Below are 21696 nucleotides of genomic sequence, written 5' to 3'. Positions count from 1 at the left end.
TTCATGAGCTTTGGTCGACTCGTGCAGGATAACAGCTCATTAATTCTGCACTTTATTTTCTAGTTAAAATGCTTGAATGACACACAAGTAAGTATGTATGCAAGCATATCAGAATCGGTCATTAGTGCATTGCATCTCAGCTACATGCACTACAATGTCTGTGCTATTTTTTTTAACAGAAGTATGTATCAAGTTCAGCGCATTTGTAAGGTGAAGAGACAGAAACTCAATTTTCTACATCATCCAAGTTGTTCACTAAGTTCACCAGTTGTTATAGAATGCTAACATGTGAAACTATGACACAGGACGTACAGCTGTGTAACATGTTACAGTCATAAAACGACAAATATACAGCGCAGTTCCATTGTTGCTGTTATTCTATGGAGGATGTGCATTTTATCTTTGGGGCAAGGAGCCCAACAAAAACAAACAAAAGACTGGAAAAGCACTCGGAGAGCACAAGCACAGACCTCTGCCAAGGCAGCTCAGCCCCCCACAAAATAGCGATAGACATAGTGATAGCGTCAAAATGTAATCACTTGTTCCTGGTCCCATTGCGGACAAACAAACAAACGAATGAAATGAGCTTTAGCTGTGTGCCAACATGCACAGCACTAGGACCCTGGAACAGGAAATGGACCAGAACAGACTTTCACAACATGTTACTAATTAAATGCTATGGAAAGTCAAAATGTCAACGAAAAAGATGTATTTGATTCGAATAACATTTACAATGACATAAATTGCATACGGCATGATAGATATTTTTATTAATATTACCCTCCAAGCTGTATTAATTCAGCCTCTGTATGTGTGTGTGTGTATTTGTATTCGAGAGCAGAGAGCAGAGCAGAGGATTGAACCAGACTCATTCCTCTCAGCAGGAGCTCAGGCCTTAATTACTTCTGATATAAACACAAATTAGTCTGGAACACAAACAGAGACTTAGCAATGAGAAATATCTTCATTTACACCATATCATGTCCAATTACACAAGATTTATCACCCAAATTCTGGGTTTTATTTGTCTACATTTTGCTGGCAGAGGAAAGACAAACGTACATTATCGAAAACATACAATTCCATCCCCTAAAACTTTGTTTAAATCATTTGTTTTGTGTTAATTCCAGTGACATCATGGAGTGAATTTATTAGTTAACTCTCTTTTACTTTTGAATTTTATTTTTGTTTGTTTCTATGTTTGCCATATGCCTTTCTGTTCATAAATATTTGATGTGATTGGACTCGCACTGTACAGTTGATTTTTTGTGTGGGTGTAAAAATCACACCAATGTGTCAGAAGCAGTCAGTGAAATGCTCTTCTGTCTTTATTACATCGCATTATGTAAATAATTTACTACAAAGGAATATGAGAGTAACACTGAACACGAATAGCTCAATTTTATCAGGCTCTTTGTGCAATTTGTTGATAAAACACAGCATGCCATATGCATCATCCTTCCATGAAACATGTGAGGCATGGGGACATAAAATGTCAACAAAATACCAATATCATTGCACATCATCAGTAGTACTCTCAAAGCAACCTTTAAAAAAATCCAATCAAAACAAAGTTGGAATCAAAACCTGAGTTGTTCTCTTGAACTCGAGCTATTCTTGTACATCCCTGCACAAAAACACGTGGTCACAAAAACACATGGAGGAAGTGACAAAGGAAAAATTGGGGAAATTAGGGGTTTAGTTTTTGCTCTTTTCAAACTTCCAAATTGAGCTGCTGTGACCCCATCCTGTGAATGGCTGGGGTTACTGGAATAATCACATTCTCAGCATGCAGGGAACGAGATCTAGGTTTGAAATAAGTTGCGAAGGTGGCATTGGGTGATTGGGTCATTGGATATTTCCCACTTCGCAACTGCTAATCAGGGGGAGTGGCCCTGACTCGGCAAACTCATTGGCAACCTCAAAATCAGGCTGAAAACGATGAACTCGGCTGGTCTTGGAAATTGGTAGTTGGGGCAAATGTGGAAAGAACTGGGTAAAAAAAAAAAAACGCCCTGGGGTGATGGGTACACAAAGCTTGGGAGAAGGCTAGGCATGAAGAAAAAACAGAATGGGAGAGATAAAGAGGAGTGTGAAGAAAGTAGAGTAAAGAAGTAAACAGACAAGAAGGAAAAGGCTTGTAGACTCAGGCTTTGGCTGCCTTTGTTATCAGTTTGCACAGAAATGTCAGAGCAGTGTGACATTCTCCCCTACGGCTTCCCCTTCTGCCCGGCCACTACAGTGTAACCACACAGCATGCGGCTACAGATCACACACACAAACACATATTCACTTTTGCAGCATCCTTAGTGAGGACACTCATAGATCTAATGTATTTCCCAACCATCAGGACTAAATGCCCAGCCCTAACCCTGTATTAACCTAATTATAACTACAAAACGAATGCCATATCCATAGAGAAATGGAACAAACATAAACAATCTATTTCTTTATTCTTTCCATAAACATGGCATTGTTTCAGGAAATGTCTTCAGCCACACGAACCCCCTCAAACAACTCTAAACGCTGTAGTACATAAACCAGGCTTGTATGTGGCACTGTAGTGCTGCTACACCAAAGAAGAAGACATGCACGGCATGTGAGCTCTGTATAAACTTTTTTTTTTTAAATCGAGGCTTCATTAGAATAAGTATATATGACAATGTATGCAATCACAGACAAAGAAAAAATGAAATGTCCCCACAAGGTCAAACGTCCTCACAAGCCTGCAACAAACATACATGGACACATGCATGGAAAAAACACATTGACAGACGATCAAAATCGATCAACCACCCTACCAACCAATTTACCTAACAACCGACCGACCTACCTAACCAGGCAGTACATGGTGAGGTGTTGATTTAAATAATTTAAATGTTCTCTTACAAGACAGAGAACTGAGGGTGTGATGACATATTGGCTATGAAATCTATTTAGTAGTCAGATTCCCCAGCATATGTAAGAAACACAGCCTTACAGAGCTGCATCCTTCATCTTATCTCTGAGATCAATTGGATCTGGCATCCATGGCAACTCGAGTGCTAAGATGCTGTCAGACCACCACATGATGAAAACAAAATGAACTTCAGCTCCCTTTGTATTGCCCACTTTATCAAACCATCCTTGGAACCACTTTGAGATATATGTTGTGTGTGTGTCTGTGTGTGTGTGTTTAAAAGGATAATACAGTAAAGTATAAATTGAATAAAAAGTATGAATTCAATTATATCAGGGCAAGTCACAAAAGGTTCTCTGGTGGGTGATATCAGATCTGATTTGGTAATGTTAAAATGTGTTTTAAAAATGCGTTGGTGCAGAGCTTGCAGAAGTCACAGTAAACTTGCCGGTTTAACAGAGGGACTACTAAAGCATGATGATGATTGGCTTGAACTACATAATAGTAGTTTTTTTTTGACGTTATAGTACACGCAACAGTAGTGCCCACTGACATCTGTAAATACAATTATCCACACATGCTGATGTATATAGTACGGCGTAGCTTCTTTACATTAACAATGGCCAGTGTATCATTAAATGACACTAACATACCATAACATTACAACCAGAATAATATACGCTACTGAAACTTAAAGCTCACATAGAGTGGTTGCATATATGTTAGTTATGGAGGTCTACTACCGATTGAAATCCTCTTTTCTGACGGTGTTTCCCAGCCGCGAGGATTGAGACTCAACTCTCTCACCCAGAAGTCAGTCTTATGATTGGCTAGTATATTCAGCACACCCGCTCTCAGAAGCACAGCTCCCCCCTCTGGAACGGTGGATGCACTGCTACTCATTATCAAAACATTGTTTTAACAATGTTTAAAAATAGCTTCTTCACGACTCCCCGCACAGTCCCTTTTATGACTTTGACCTGGAGTCAGACCCAGAGTCAGAAGACACTGTCGTTATTCTTCTTCTGCGGTTCAATGTACGCAACCAAATGTGCCCGGACTAGTGCCCGCACCAGGACCATCTGCTGTTCTGGAGAACCGGTGTTCATGTAACCGGACCGGGTTTTTTTGGGGATCTCACTGAGCCCGAGATTACAATACAACACAAAGTTCTCAGCAGTGGCTGAAATGTTTGTTTAGAACCTTCAGAGCTTCTTAAACAAGGTAATGACGCAGATACACACTAAAAAACAGCGTTAATTGGAACTTCCGGTCTAGGTCTGCTTTAAAAGTAACAAAGATATTGTACCATGCAGTATGAAAAACATCACAATCTACAAACTGTGTTAGGTTTTTGAACAAAAAAGACACGTAACACCAATCAGGTATTTCAGTCTGCTCAACAGCTCCACAAAATCCCTGTGCGCGTCTTAATTTCCGCTTCATTTGAACAGGATTTAGTTGTGTAAGTTTCACAGTTCATCACTTTGTTCTCTAGTGATGACATGCTGTTGGTTAGCACACAGGGTGAAGCAACCCATCTTTGCTAATTTCATCATCAGCACCACGCTGAGTAACGATAGCTGTTGGAAACACTGACAAAAATGCATTTTAGAAAATGCTGTAAGAACTGGTAATAAGAATGGCAAAAGAAGTCAAGCCTTACTTTCCTTAAAAATATAATTGTTAATGTAATACGTGTAGAAATATAAATCTGCAACATGCGGCTCAGAATTATAATATACAACACCTCATTCACAGCTCAGCTGTAGAAAAAGACTAAAATAGCGCTTGAACACCAATAACCACACATAAGCATACTGTAATTGCAAACAAAATGTAAATTAAACCACTTCATATCCCATGAGAGCACATCGCAGCAGCACTGGCAACCGCAATCAAAAAAACCCAACAAAGAAGATATTGTGACAGTCTTGACAGAGAAAGATGATTTAAGAGCAGAAGTCAGACGTGACACGTCTTCTCAAAGGCTCTGACGATCGCGTCTCAACGCGATTCATTTGAAACGTTTGACCATGAGACGTGAGCGTTGAGTTGGTACAGGAAAGGATGGCACTCCAGAGACCTACTTAAAAGAAAACTCAACCATTCACAATCGTCCCTCAGTCATCCTGTTTTATGAGATAAATCTAACGGTAAAATGGATAAAGCCTGCAATACATTATTGCTACATGAACACTGAAGAGGGACATCGTTTGGCCTTTGTAATAATCAACAATAAACTCAAAGTACCCTTTTTTTCTTATTATTTCACATGGCCATGACCTGAAATATTGAACATCCACAAACAAGAGGATGTGATGTTCATTTTTGTTGACAATCTTGGAAAGAAATTGTTTTTTGAGGAAACCACTATGTAACTTTCACATATTCACACACACTTGTGGTGGCAGATATATCATGCACGGTTCTGCCCTGAGCATCAGTAGTAGCTTGGCTTTCCATATCTGGCCCTAGGACACTGACATGCGGCCATGACAATTTATCAGTCCCTGCCATTACTGGATGATCCATTCCACCCCATGAGTCACAACCATCCTGACAAACCCAATTGCAGTTTTTTTTGTATTGCATCCAGCCCTTTGGTATTTTCCTCTATCTATTACTGAACTGCACAGTTGGTAAGACAACACTGACAAATCATGGCAGCATACCTCCATATCGAAACCTGCACCTGCTTCACAAAACGCACAGTTTGGCAGGTCTGCTTGACACTATCCGCACACATACAGCCAGAATTGTGATAATGACCAAGAAGAACAAGGCGTCCTCGGAACAGATAGTCTGCGCTTCCCACTGAGCCCTGACCTCAACACTGCTGAGTCATGTCTGGGAGCACACAAAGATACAGGAGACAATGACACAACATCAAAACCACAGAAACCACAGTGTATTCATCAACCGTGCTTGGAACAACCTATGTGATGTAAAATGTAGGCAACACGCTGGTTTTTATCAGCAAAGGACAGTAACACAATCATTTGATATAACAGGATTTAGATAAATACGATCACATCGAATATTCATTATAAATACCTTCATAACGGCATGGGTAAGGTGCTTGCCAGCCTAAACTTGCCATTAAATGTGACTCCCCAATGAATCGGGTGTTTAAAATATCTAGAAGATATAATGTAGAGGCCATAAATTGTGATTAAGTGCCTCTGCAAGTCAAGGTAGTTCAGAGTGCTCTCCCTTCAAGTGTTTTTATAAATAAGGTATGCGCCATTTGCAATGCACGTTTGCCTCCATCATCACATCTACACATAAAGAACCGCCTTCCTACGCGAGACAAAAAATAAATAAATGTCAAGGCATTCTCACCACACTGTTTGATTAGAGGACATCTTGTGTGTCGCCACCCAGCTAAATTCCCAGAAGAGCCCAGTTATCTCTGGAGTCCAACAGTATAACAGTGGCACTCACCTGTCGGGGATCCCTCAAGCACCTCTCCTGTGTAGCGTGACTCTTTGAAGATGGGCCGGTTGTCGTTTTGGTCGATGACAGTGATCAGTAGTAAGGTTGGGCCATCAACAAGGTTTCCGGCAAAGTCTGTGGTTGATACTTCCAGCTGTGTGGATAACAACAGATAACAGAGTTTATTCTATTTATTCTTTTTACTATGCTGTTGTGTGTAACTGCTATAAAGAAATTCAACCAGTCACTTGATGCAATGGAGCAAGTCTTAGACAAACTAGTTTGACATTTCAACATTGGTTGCAATATTTTTGTTGCAAACAGTAATTTTATCAAGAATATACTGATTCAATGTCTGGATTGCAACGACTTATGTACTCTTTCAACTCGACGTTACTACTGTATATATGAGTCTCTAGATTCCCTATAAAAGGTACTAACAGACATAATGATACAAATGGATCATGCATGTTCAGATTACTCATCCTTACTTCCTCCCCCTCTCTACCTCCTTCACTTCAGCTGTTCCATCGTCTGATCTTACATATTCATGCATTCCACTTCTCCCCGCTCTGCAGTGTTGCTAGTTATCTACCCTGATTCACCTTGGGGATGACACCAGCTTAGTTAGAGATGCACAAAATACACTCGGCAAACAAGCAGCTATTAATCCAGAGTGGTACAGTCCTGTCGCGTTCAATCGGCCCACCTCTTGTCCTGTTAAAATGATGTATTTACCTAAATCTATACTATACTACTATTCTGCAACACGTAGTGTAGGAAATATGGTCAAAACATTATTACAATAACAAAAAGTTTATATAAATATATTGCAATGAAATGTTAGATTAAGTTTATTTGAATGAAGGTTGAAGAAGCCAAGCAGAACTGGAAAGTGTTTTTGTGTATTAAGATAACTAAAACACACTGAACATTTGTGATATTAATACTGAGGATAATAATGTCCAAATATAATAGTAGAATATATTGTGTTTTGCCAAAAGTTAAACCAAAGTTAACAGGTTTGTGATAAAAATACACCACTGTGCCAATTAAAACTTGGTTTGAAAGCAGCGATTAACACAAATTTTGGCTCTTAAACACAAATTTTGGTGGATCCATCCAGCTGATTTTTGCATTTTTGCATTAACAGAGGTTCATTTGTTGTCCGATGATGACCGGACTGTGACGCTAACGCTAACACTAACACTAAACACTTAAATGCTCACAATGGCAAAGCCTACCAACAGATCGATGGCGCTAACAGGGTTACAAATGTAATACATATCAAGTATCACTGGAGGACTGCTGTTTTCTTTATCAACTACCGGCTGCATCACTGTTTAGTTGCTACATCCAACAACAACAGACGCTCCATCCATTATCTTGCTGGCACCATTGTTTGATGACGAGGAGAAAATAAGACACCGATTCAGGTCCAACACACTGTGGACAAATTAGTTTGGCGAAAAAAAAAAAAAAACGTGGGAGAAAAGACAGACAAGGCAACTGCCACAGATAAAAGATAACATTTGACATCATTTGTGCACGTCTGTCACAAGAAATCCGATCTGGAGCGGAGGCCGCGCCCAATGAAGTCATTCGTCAGTGATCTGTATCCTATGAAGATGCGGTATGTAATGTCGTTACCTCCATTTCTATCTTAATCTGCAGCGAAAGACATCACATCACTTCCTTTATTAGCAGTGCAGCGGGACAGTGAGTCAGTGAGTGAGAGGAAGAAACAAGGTCTTCCCTCCATCCTATTAGTAATGCATGGCATTACGCAACCTCTCTATCACACAGGTTGTCCCACTCCTCTTCCTCTGTCTATCTCTTCATCACCAAGGTAGCACAGAACATATACGATAATGGCAACGATAGCACACGATGCGGCTGAACTGTTTGTTTAGGTGTTCAGAGTGGAAGAGGTTTCATGTCGTTCCTATCTCTGTTTCTGTCTCAAGAACATGACATGCTTTTTTTTTTTTTAAAGATGTCCCCATCTGTCCTCATCCCACAGAACTGCTGACTCGATGCTGCTCTCAACCAAACATGTAATGTCATTCAATCCAATGAGCAACTCTGTTCTCTCTGTCTATTACATGCATGACATGTATATACATATATTTATAGAGAGAGGAGAGAAGCTGAGTTCTTAACAAGCAAGTGTGTCTGACTCTCTCTCTCTCTGTCAAACACACACAAACACTTGTGCACCCAATCTAGCTTTTTTTCCTTTCCAGCATGTGTGAGCTGTAATAAGAACATTAGGTGCACGGTGCCTTGCATCATATAATTTGGATGGAGAATCATACCCAACAACAAAGCAATATCCTGTTTGGGAGACAGAGAATACATATTATGTTATGCTCTTACAGCAGGAAGTGGTTTGATCTTTTAAATATAGTCACGGACGGGCTTTGATTTGCAAGCAAACGCCTTGGGGTTGATGCACATATGTGCATGTGTACATTATGCACATAGGTGCATTTATATGCAGGGTCAATTAGCTTCAGTGTGGGATGTGGTGTTGATGGAACATTTATTTAAAAATGGTGGGACTCCATCCATCCATTGTCTACTGCTATAGCCAATCCCATTCTGACACAGGGTAAATGGCAGGGTACACCCTGAACAGGTAGTCCAGATAAATACCAAATAAAATAGTTAAATAAATAGGGGGTTACAGGAGCAAGATATTTAATTTAGCTTAGTTTATTTATGCCCCGTTAACTGTTTATTATCTGAAAGATCATATTTAAAGGCTGGTCTGCACTGAACCTATCATGTCATAATTACAAGTTCCATATTCATTCAGAAAAATACACAGCCAGTAACAAGTGGATTGGCAGAAAGTCAAAACACTCAGCTGAAGGAAATCCTCCAGTTATGTTTCCAAAGAAAATCCACTTTTCCTTCTTGGTGCATGTACTGTTTTATTCACTCTTTCAATGACAATAACCACCTATTTCACTAATCTAAACCTCATTTTAAACATTATGGCCAAACACTCACATCCCTCAGGAGCTGACGCTAAGGTGGTGTTAATCAGTGCTGCAGTAAATCTAAAAAGAGAGAGAGAGAAAACAATTCAAACAGACAACCAACAAGGTGAGTTTTATGCCTTGGAGGTCCTCCATTTGTCAATCTGCCAAATAATGTTGTTTCAACAAAACATTGAACTTATATTTCCAGAGCCAGGATCAACTGCAATAACTCCTCTATTTTTACAACTCTGCTGGAAGTCGAGCACTTTCACGGTTTGACTGACATCTGCCTGCAATTGTAATAACAAACTAATACATAGTATTTAAGTATTTAAATTGCTGCAAAATCAGTACCTAATGGTAATGTAACTTCTATATTATAGAAGTGGAGGAGTGCTCTTTAATTTTTATTCTCTATTTATTGTTTTTAGATACAGTATTTATTATTGAGCCAACTCTTATTGCAGATTCAGAAACATATACTATACCTTCAGTCCCATAATCTTCAACAAATACTAATTTATGTCCCTGCAGGCTTTGTGTAAAAATAGTAAATAACAGAAAGTGAGAATATTGCTCACAGAATTAGTTGAAAGCAGCAAACCTGTTCTCATCCTCCACTCTAGTTCTCACCTGACGGGTCTTTCAGTATATGAAGGATACTTCTTAGTCCCCAGTGGTTGGATGGTTGTGTGAGTTCTAAAATGCTCCCATTGTCTATACCTTAAAAAGATTGATGCATCGGGGAAGATGCGTCCCTTTTTTTCTTCTGCTGTGCGTGGCAGGCGCATGCAGGGTGAAGGAAAGTACATGGTGTTTAAGTGGCCACGGTCTATTCGTGTGCGGGATCACTGTGAATAAAGTCCACTGAGATCCAATCAGCCTCCAGCGCGGCATGTATAAGTTATATTACACATATTGTACACACCGCCGCCATCCGTCATTCCTACCTCGGGGGAACTGTCAACTTGTGAGAATGTAACACTCAGTTGTTGAATAAGTGAGAAATCCCAATTGAATTTGAAGAAAAAAATCTATTAAACTTATTTTTCTTGTTTGGATATAAACTATGTTGTGGAATTCAATAAAGCCTACATTATTTTTTTTTAGGTAAAAAGGAAAATTACCCATTTAACTCCAAATGAGCTTGCAATCATGACAGCATACGGACAATGCAGGTGAGTGTAGAGCGGGGGATTTTTAAGTCAGACCTGAGGCAATGCAGTCCTTACACAGCACATCCACGTGCATGTTAGCATAATGAGGAGACACCGAGTTCCTCACGTTAAAAATTTGCATTCACGGCACATGCGCAGAAAGGCGGGGCGGTGATTTCCCCCGGGAGGGAGGAATGACTTATTATAAGCAGAGAGTTGGGAGTAGATGGGCCGTGCTCGTGCCAGATCTGCAGCAGTCAGTCACAGCGGAGGTGGTAAACCCTGTGACCGCCGCCTCTGTGTTTATTGGATGACCTGGCCCCAGTTTTCTAAGAGTACATTTGTGACTACACGCGTTATTGCAACATTACCGCAGATCACAGTGAACACATCTCTCTCTCCTGCACTTTCTTTCCTCCATCCTCCCCCCCCTCCTCCCTTACTGAGACTGTGTGGGTGAGGATTGAGAAAAGCAATATTAGCTCTTTCATTACTACACTTAAACACTGTCAGCCATTAAACTTCTCCATGGGTGAGAGTTTGTTTTAAGCGCATCATTCTTTTCAGTTAAAGGTGACCATGGATCAACCATGGAAAGTTAATTCATTTTGAATGAATATTATATTTAGCTTGTGTATTGAATTGTATTGAAATATTACTTTTTGAAGAAATGTGCTCTTGCAGGACTGGGTTGTCACCTTTAAATAGTAGGTTGCCACATAAAAAAAACATTAGTGTGGACTGTAAAAACAAAATGCAGTGGATTAAAATTAAAAAATAATTAAAATTAAAATTTGACCAAAGAGCATTCAATGCTCATCAGTAATTTACTTTGACTTTAATCTGAGTAAGATGTTATTTGATCAAGTTTCTATGAGTTGCTAATAGATAATTCCATACATGTGGCAGCTGTGGATCAGTAGGTAGAGGGGGGTCATCTTCTAACCAGAGGGTTGGCAGTCCAATCCCTGGCTCCTCTGGTCTGTGAGCCAAAGTATCCTTGGGCAAGACACTTAATCCAAAATTCCCAAACTGCTCCAATACTGGCTCTGCTGTCAGTGTGCGAATGATGTGTGACAGAAAATAGACCTGCATATAAATGTATTGTATGTATGTGTGTACTTTAAGTAATCTTCACCACTATGGAAATGCTTGATATAAATAAAGACCACTGACTGGATGTCTTTTTTTATATATATATTTATAGAGGATACTCCAATTACATCCACATGTTGTCAACTGCTGAGAAAATTCTGAAATGATGTTATGTAAGATGTATATTATGTCAACACAGTGTAGACATGCATGGACCAAAATATGTCTGTAACTGAACTGGTTAATGGCAACAGAAAGGAACTGAATTCAACCCTGAAATCCTTTCGATTGTTTCAACTTGAATTCCATTTTTCCTCCCCTCCTGTCCTAACCTCAACTCTGTCTCTGAGGATGTCTCCTGGCAATAATGTTTTGAAAGGCTTTTGTGCCCAGATGAGTGGCGAGGTTGATTATGGGGGTTGGACGTAGGCAAAGGTGGAAGCTGACGCCGCAGTCAATCAGCGGCTTGGCATATTGTGGCTGAAGCAGAGAGCTGAGCTGGGGAGGCTTTATCACACTCTTAAATACAGACAAGAATAGGACGAGTAAAAAGGGGGGCACTGAAAGAGGGCAGAGTCATGCATATGGAAGCGTCTCCATTGCCTTCCACTGCAATCACCTCATTGCAAATTCACTGAGCATTCATCTCCTCCTGAGCCATTCAAGTAGTCCTCCCTTAGCTGAGGAGGTGAATTCAAAGGGGCTCTGCCTGCCTGCAGCTTTCATAAGATCCCAGTGAAACTGCTTCATGGTAGCTCCAAGGTGAATAGCGCCCCGCACCTCCAAATACTCTTGTGACTCAGGCTTTATCAGCAGGCTTGTGCTCCACATTGCAAAAACCCAGCTTCTGCCCCGACACAGTTCAGACGGTCCTCATGGGGGAGAGCTTTTCCTCCCTTAAACTCTCTAGAGTGCCGTCTCTCTCTCTCACTACCTCGGAGACAGCATGATGTGAGGACTGTGGAATTCACAGTGCAGCTTCAGCAAAATGAGTTTGATGGGTCGGATCAAGTCAGGAATAGTCAGAAACATGAATTGGACTATGGTGTATCGCAACAGTAAATGTGGACAGTGTTGCTACAGATGAAAAGTTCACTACCATCACAAAAGTAAAGTACACCCACACCCTGTATAATACCCCAATTTCAGTCAAATTTTAAATATGCATGCCCCTTTCTTCCAGTACAGCATGGCATGATAACAACAGAGGATTGTTTTTCCTCCCTCATTTTCCCAAAAGATTTTCACATTTCCCTTAATTCCTCTCAAAGCTCAGCCCTTGAGGCATCAGCTTAATGCTGACTGGAAGAAGAGAATGTTAATCCACTGTTATTTTGCACATCTGCCACATCTACTTACAAAAACTCAAATAATTCCACACCAGTGAAATGATGCCATGGAAGCGGGCTGACAAAAAGGAGGCACAGCTGCCAGGTGTGTTTCATGTACTCAGCAAAGCTCTCTGAGAGACATGGGAGGACCAACTGGGAATGTGATAGAGTTTTCCACTGAAAAGCGAGGTTTTTTTCTGCAAAGTGAAACGACAACTTTATACCATCAAAGCCAAAACGGTTAAACCAAAGACTCATAAAACATATCCCTGAATTGCGAGGCTTAAGCTTTCCTAAGAAAGGTTTTGACATAGACACTTCTCAATTCAGACAAATATATTGTTTCACATTTTTGATCCTGACTAACATACTTCAACAGCAAAACTGGCATTGATATTTACACCAACAGAGACTGTAATGACATATTTGAATACATAGTACATTAATATGGAGTTGGTCCCTCTTTTGCAGCTACTGTATAACAGCGTCCAAAATGTGTGCCCATTCATTCTGAGCATCCCAAAGGTGCTCGATGGGGTTGAGGTCAGGACTCTGTGCAGGCCAGTCAAGTTCTTAGAAACTTGTGCCACAAAGTTGGAAGCATTGTCCAAATTATGTTAGGTATGCTTGTTGTGTTAAGATTGCAGATAAGGGGCTGAGCCTAAAGCCCGTTTGAAACACCTGAATCCAATACTTAACACATGTGGCCAATTACGTTTGTCCATATGGCGTAGTTACACATTAATCTGTACCTGGTAAAACCAACTACGACAACTAACACCTACATTTTCACGTGCCATGCATTGACATGGGATTTTAATTACATAAACCGTGTCTCAATTCAGGTTGCGAGGTACGTCTTTAGGACACTGTCCCTAAAAGCTGGACCTAAATGACATCATCTAGTCTCGGAGGATTCCCTCATTACATCACTGACTTGTCCCGCTCTAACCACTACCTTATTACCACACATGTATTCAAACGTCACATTCATTTAGATTGTATTTACTAAAAACACTCAGCTATTCATGTATACAATGTTTGGGCAACCAGCTCCAAATCTGTAAATGCAAATGTGCTAGACCTTGTGGTCTTTTAAGACTATAAAGTCCATTATTAAGTAATTTATATTAAGTATTTTTAGTCATTAGTAGCATGAACACCTCGTTAAGGGATTTGTATGCGTTGTCCTTCAGGAAGGTCGACATTGGAATATCGGATTGGTTTGGGTGTGGGTATCTTTATCGGCTTCATATCTCAGTTGCTGATCCAAAATGTTGCTTATTACATCAAAAGAAAAGAAGCCCTTGGAATGCCAAGATATAAATAGATGGTCTTTAGAGAAAGTGAGAGATGGAAGGCGAAAGGCGCATGGGAGTTTAAAAAGTATAGGGAAGATAGAAGATGATTGAAAAGATCTTCCATTCAGCAGGCCGTCTGGCAAGATAAAACATAATCCTGCTTCTGAAAGGTGTTGAAAGAGTCACAAAGGCTTTCTATCGTGCATCATGGGACAAAATACCACCCCCCATCCCAACTTACACCCTTCCTCTCCAAAGGTTTAATTCAATTTCCTTTTGTGTGGCACTGAAGGAACTGTTTGTAGAGCTGGTGGAAAACCAGGCTCATCTGTCTGCTACTGCCATGGCCACTTCTTTTTTAATGGTTTATATTTGTCCTTACAGGAGGTTTGAGGATGGTGCACTCATGACTGATCCATGCAACCAGCAGGAGAGAGTGTGCAATTACTTTAGGGGCATTTCATTTTTCTTTTTTAAGTAAAAAGGTCACAGAGTGGGAAGTCCATCTTTCCATCCATCCATCCATCCATGTATAGCATTTATCCTGTAAGGGTTTTGCTGACTGATTCCAATCCAAGATGGCTTTGGGCAAATGACCAGACCATTTCCTTTATTCTCAATCAATCACTGTAGCTTGTGGGACTTTGACACTTAAATGCAAACATGTAATTTTGGAGCAATTTCTGAAACAGCTGGTACTGTTGATCTTCTTGCGAGGACAGCCTCAAACAACCAGGTGACAGGTTTTCATTTTCAGCCAGAAGTCAGCGTTGCTTTCACCAGTTAAAATGACAGACTCCACTGGCAGCAGGTCTTATCAGGACTCTGCATCACAGCTACTCAACTGTAAGTGCTTTTGTAGGTTACAGCAAAGAGATGCATCTTCTCGAGTGAAACCATCTGGCATCTAGTAACATAAGCTGTCATTATTCAAAAGACCTTGATATCAAAGCAATATCAACATTAAAATGTAGACTGAGGACTGCTAACATTGGGGGAAAAGTCTGTCAAGTAGGGAAGCTGTTCGTTCGATGTCAATTCTCAGCACTGACTTTGTCTTGTCTAATAATCTTGCGGCCTATCCATTATTTTTCTACTGCTTTATCCTCCAAATGAGCATCATGAGGGTTGTAACCAATCCCCAGCTGACATTGGGCAGAAGACAGGTGACATCGGAAGGCATAAACATACAGAGAGGAACGGCCATTCACTCTCACACTCAAACCTATGGTCCTCTGCGGGAGGTAGCCACAGTAGCCGCCAGGAGAGAACCCAACAATGTGAGCCACTGCACCGCCGTATCAATATCAATATCAATCAATCAATTTCCTATGCTTCATGCAAAGTTTCCACCCCTTGGTCTGTGAAGGTTTTCAGTCACCCAGGTCCTGTTATCTGAAAGTGTGCAGATAGAGGTAATTGGACTTGCTTGACTTTAATTTAAGATGTTTCACTTCTTCTTCATCTCCCTCCTCGTTTTCAAACAAACTAGCAAGTCCAACTTCCTTGATCTATACTCTTGACTCTTGTTTCAGTTCTCTCCAGTTGAAAGCACTCACTGGTACAAAGGCAGAGAGCATTAGGGGTTGTGCCATGAGCAGCAGCGGGCGGCCGACAGGCTGAATTAGCAGCAGTAATGCCTGAGGCTGAGCAACAGGGCACTTACTGTTTAATCAGGTTATCTGGGAGTAGGGCCACAGCAGTGTGTCTGCCGGGGTTTAGGGAGGTTTCTGGAAGGATAGCAGGAGAGTGACAGAACCCTCAGTTCAGTGATCCTGACCTGAAGAAAGGCTTTTCACCAGTAAGAAAGTCTCTTTGAACTGCATTCCACTTTGAGATGCAAACAAAGTTGTTTTGTTCTTTCTTGTTTATTTATGATAAAGTTTTGCTTAAAACTGCAGAAGTATACTTCAAAAAGTGGAAAAAAAACAAAGTGTCTAAAGAACTATTGGGCTGTTGTGAAAGCACATACTCTTTTGTAAGAGAGTATGGCCATCGTGTAGTGGGTAAGCACACAATTATGAATGCGAAATAACAAATTATAGACTACGGGGCATTATCAGTAGAGTGCGACGGTGTGTGACCCAGTGGCAAAGTATTGTGGTTATATTTCTTACATGTAACAGCTATTACGGCGGCGAAAGGCTATTTCTGAGCAAGCGGTGGTGAGTTGTTGATGGTGCGTGTGTGTGTGTATGTGTGTCCAGTTTGTGAGTGTGTCCTTTATCTCTTGCCCACATAGAGGGACTAAGTGCACATCAGGCCTGTTTTCCTGTGTGCAGGGCAGCGTATCGTGGTCCCCAAAGCCCAAGAAATTACGGTCCATCCAAGCAGAAAACTGCAGAGGGATTTGGACAACAGGCCTCACCTGTCTCTGGTCTCAAACTCATTAAGTTACACCTACTAGAAATGACAAAGACATGAAGAATGAAACAATAGCTTGTCTATTTCGGTGTATATGGTTCTGTACACATTGCAATATATACTATATATACACTGTGTGCGTTACTATCTATTGTCTTGCTATCAGCGTCTTTTCGTTTTCTTATCGCCCACTGTTGTTTCTATAGTTTTTTCCCTCAGGTATCAGCTCCACTTAACATTGATTACATTTTGCAAATACAACAATTATGTTAATTTACCTGACTATGGCTTCAACTGTGTTATCTTCTACCATATAATCTCAACATAAGCATCGTTTCTAACTGTCAAGCATAAATAATATTTATTATCATATATTCAGTTTTAGATCGAGCCTATTTTCCCGCACAACTCTCACTTTCACTGCCGTTCTTTCATTTAGATGTATGATAGCCGGAATTAATACATAGACTCTACCACTGGGCCACAGCCACCCATAATATGCAATATAAATTGAATGTATCATCCAGGCGCAGGTTTAGTGTGCTATGGAAGAGGCAATATTTCAAAAATGGTTAAGGTTTCCCGTAGTAGCTGCAAACATTTTAGCATATTCTGTAATGCAATTTTTCAAAGGGTAAAGGTTGGAATTTGTCTCTTGCCAAATTGGCTTTATTCTCATCCGCTAAATTTTAAACTTGACAACTCCTTGGAACTCTGGCTATAGTGTATTATATATATATATATATATATATATATACACATACACACAGAGTATAGAAAAGGGACAGGAATATCCACAATGAGCAGGAGCATCCAGGGAAATAAAAATATATCTAGACAGAGATGTACAGAGGGATAAACATTCAAACACTGGGCACAAAGTCACACCCAAACAAATACATAGTGCTGTCTGTAACCAACAGAAGGGTCAAATGTCTGGGCTTTCACCCATATAGTCATACTTCTTCCACCTCAGCAGCATGACAGATTAATCAGAACTACCCTCTCTCTATGACACCACAGCAGAGGAAAAAACAGCCACAGTGGAGCAGGTACGACCCAAAAGGACATGGGGAGCAGCGACTGTGAAGTTTGATTATATAACAAAAAAAAAAAACTGTGCAGAAATCCATGTGATCTGGGCCTCGTGCTGCAAACCATACAGATCAAATACTGCAAACTCACCAAATTAGCAAATGGAAGTGATTATGTGCTAAGAGTCTCTGCATAAATGAAAAGCCTAAAGCAAGTTAATGCTTGTCTAGTATTAAAAAGGATCAATGTTTGGTTGTTTAAAAACTAAGATTTATACAAAACTTTAAGCAAATTTAGAGGCTAATGAGGGGTTAGATATCCCTTAACCCTTCTGTTACCATCGCCAACAGGATTTAGCATGCATACTTCTCATTACCATAACTCCTGGACCACATTTTGTGATCTAGACAATTCAAAAACTATGGACTGGCGATCGTCCTATGTAAGCTGAGATTGGCACAGCACGCCCATTGAACCTCATGTGGAGGATAAAGTGGTAGAAGATGGATGGTTGGATACCAGAAAGCAGAGAAATAGAGTTTTGCGCTTATATACTTCATTCATTACAGTATCCCTCAGGACTTCTGCGGAACAACCGTCCGATCACATACAAGATTCATCAGTGCCGTCAGCTTCTCAGTATCGTATTCCTAAATGGTTGCCAGATATCGAACATGAAAGTTATCTTGGAGAAAGGGGCAGAAGCACTCACTCATTGAACAATTTGACAATTCTACAGCCAGATTATCATGACGCTCATAAGAGGGTGAACCTAAAAAATACTGAGGGGGTGATTTACCTTTAAAGGAGTGTCACACACTACTGTCAGACACATTTCCATAAAAGAGATACCGTATGTCAGGAGATGCCACCATAGTCTGTCAAAAATAGGTAAATGTAGGTGAAAAGGTTTTTACTTTTTTTATACAGTTTGACAACCTAACAAAACTCCTTTGAAGGGGCCGTTCAGGAAACTTTTTGAAAGCCGAGATATTTCAAAATCTAAATTTAAAAACAGCTGTCAGTTCACAGCTTGGCTTTCATAGGTCCATATGTGTGTTTTTTTTTGTTTTTTTGGAAAGCCTTTGGTTTGTGGCTTGACAGATAGAATATAGGGAACAGAGTATGGTCCTTTTTAGATCTGCTGTCAGAGGACATCACAAGAGAGGATGCTACTTTCTACTGTGAGGCAACGGCTGAGGCACAAAGCCTAAAGAAACCAAAAAGCCTGACAACATTCTTTGTTTTAAAGAAATTTGATGGTCTACACCGTTGCAGTCAGTAGTTCTCATAAACAAGATCTGGTCATTTCCAAGGAAGACTGTTGACATTTCCACACAATTAGGTATACTTTGTTTCTGTGGAAATGACCAAGACACGGAAGCAATTTTAGACTGAACATAGTGTCCACTGCACCATTTCTTAAATTTCAGCATCTCCAAGATAAGCACGTACAGAGGACTCACCACATGTATTGTTGGAATGACCTGCATTAGTGAGGGTCATCTGTCTACCTGTGTAAACAAGACTGTTATTTATCACTTCACATTCTACCCTTCCTCTGTTGTAAGCCAATTAGAGTTCTTCCCCGCTACACTCGACCCGACCCAAGCTTGTCATAACCGCAGTGATAAGCGCCGCTCCCCCCCCACCCAGCCTTCATTTTCCATCTCATTAACATTCATTTTCACCCTAATTGAGCCTAATAAGACAATAATGTTTGACATTAAATCCTTGTGAACATGAGGCCCAGTTGATCGCTGCGTCTGTTTGTTCTTCCACAGCAAATGTTTATTCCGTCAGTCGTTTGTTTGTCTGCTTGCTTACTTGTGCGCATCTTGTAATGGGCCTGGTTAGAATTCCCACTTTGCATCTGTGTGGAGTTGACCCCTTTGGCTACTGTTATGTTGACGTTAGACAGCTCTTTCCTGTTTTCAAATTGTGCTTTTACTTGCGACTGTGGTTGGGTTCATATCCTTAAAAGTGATCCTCCCATAAAAACACAACATTTTTGTCCTTTTCCTCTCCAAAAGCTGATCGTGATAATAATTTGACATACGATGACTTTGAATGGAGAGTTTCTTTGCCAACATAGCAATCTGTCATCATCTCGACATAAAATAGGCAGACATACCTGTCAACCTTGAAGAAAAGTCGTGGAGAATCACCTTGTCAGTACTGTATATTGTTTATATTTATTTATTAGAACATTGTAACAGTGATAGGTATAATAAATATAAAATGTGATTGAACACATTTCTGCCCATGACTTAACAAACATCCCTGGGGATTTTCTCAATATTTTTGTCATTTTTTTTCCATACATGCATTAGTTAACACTTTAGATTAGGGAACACATATTCGCCATTACCTATGTGATTACTAACATGCATATAAATAACAAACTAGCGCTTTATTAGTAAATATTAAGCATGTATTAACTCCTTATTTTGGAAAAATCTTAATTCATGTCGTAATACAGGTAGAATAAGGTTATGTAGAATATGGTGTTAATACGTGATTAATGATTACCCATCAAGGGCTATGCTTCTTATATATGTTAGTAATGGTGAATATGTGTTCCTGAATATAACATTGCTAATTACTCAGTTTTTATGTATTATTATTTCATGCTGGTTGTTGACTAATATCAAAATATTGCAGAAAGCCTGTTTTTTGAAGGTAGGGAATGAATGTGGTGCCTCGCTGTGTCAAGGACTTCTGTTGCTTTTTTGACACGTTCAATGCTTGTCGGTGTAGACTTCAGCACGGAACAATTTGTCAAACTCTTGAGGTGTCAGCGGCTTGTTGTGTACTTTTAGAGCGACAAACTGTACCAGTGCAACTTTTGTCAAAGATGTACCTGTTACACAAAATGTGTGAAAGTGTTTTTTTTTTTTTTTTTTTGACAAGTCTGGGGATAAAGAAGGGCTTGAAGTCTTTTCAACACAACCTCAGTTGTATGCACAACAAAACAGAACAGAACAGAACACTTATTGACAAAAACATTCGACTAAATCCTCGCTTACAGGAGGGCAGGCACTGCATGGAGTCTTACACAGAGGCCCACTAGTGGGTTTGTATTGACTAGCAGCCAAGCACACTGACAGGATATTGACATGTGAGCCACACACTGAGGATAGAAAAATTTCATTTACAGTATATTAAAATCCACTGAAGGAAGGGAACTGTGGTCAATAATCTAATTCAGTTGGTAACTGGGAGATATAAATAGGGATCACGTAATGCTTGGTGACTTATGGTGTGTTCAAAACCAAAACGAAAAAGCAAATTATATGACTCACATGTGAGGATAACCTACGAATAATGATGTATTATTTTGTTTCAATATAACACAATACTGATCCGGCTTCATGACTAATCCCTCAAGCAATTCAAGTTGAAATTTTCAAGTTGAGTTGTTGTCGATGAGTGATGTTAAAGTTATTTGATGTGGCAAAAACTAATTTTGGAAGTGGAACACAGTGCAATGGATTAGTCGACTTCCCCTGCTGAACACAAGAAAATGTTCTGCCTGGCAGAAGAGAGCCATCATTACAGATGGCCACTTTAAGAAACAATCATCCTGTTAAGTAATGCTGAAAGAAAACTATTGATAGCGGCTTTAATTCATACATCTTTCTTTCTTTCTTTCTTTCTTTAAAGGGCTTTGTGCTGTGATGGAGAAATCGCCGAAGCTTCCTGTATCACTTTGCCTATAAAATGTCTTTAGAGGACTGATCTTTTTAAATTACCTTTGAATATTTCATGTTTTATACCCACACAAGCCATTAGCTACCGAGGCAAAACACACACCCTTAATGAATGTGACAGGGACAGGCTGCCAGGACAACTGGGCATTATAAAAATGATGCTCTTTATTCTGCGCACAGTGTTGGACGAGTGATAAAAACAGGCAAAGGTTCCTGTGATAGGGGATCTTGTTGTGAGTTATGAACTGGACACATACTTACAGTAGTATTTCCTTATGATAAGAGGGGACAGAACAAGATATAGAGCAGGCAGGGATGGGTAGGAACCAAGACGGTGTACGCATATGTGTGTGTATGTGCATGCATGTGAAGT

At 40.1% G+C, this 21696-nt stretch overlaps 1 protein-coding gene across 1 annotated transcript in view; it reads right to left on the bottom strand.

Moving 5' to 3' along the window:
* Positions 1–21696, bottom strand: part of cdh13 (cadherin 13, H-cadherin (heart)) — a gene marked incomplete at both ends in the record, with an annotated part of 310410 nt that overhangs the window by 128664 nt on the left and 160050 nt on the right. Inside the window, 1 exon segment of the mRNA XM_083893789.1 lies at positions 6347–6491. Within this exon segment, the coding sequence (XP_083749915.1) occupies positions 6347–6491 (145 nt within the window).

The sequence above is a fragment of the Microchirus variegatus genome (assembly GCF_963457635.1).
Source record: "Microchirus variegatus genome assembly, chromosome: 8".
NCBI classification, from domain to species: domain Eukaryota; kingdom Metazoa; phylum Chordata; class Actinopteri; order Pleuronectiformes; family Soleidae; genus Microchirus; species Microchirus variegatus.
This window is presented reverse-complemented; position numbering and strand designations above follow the sequence as displayed.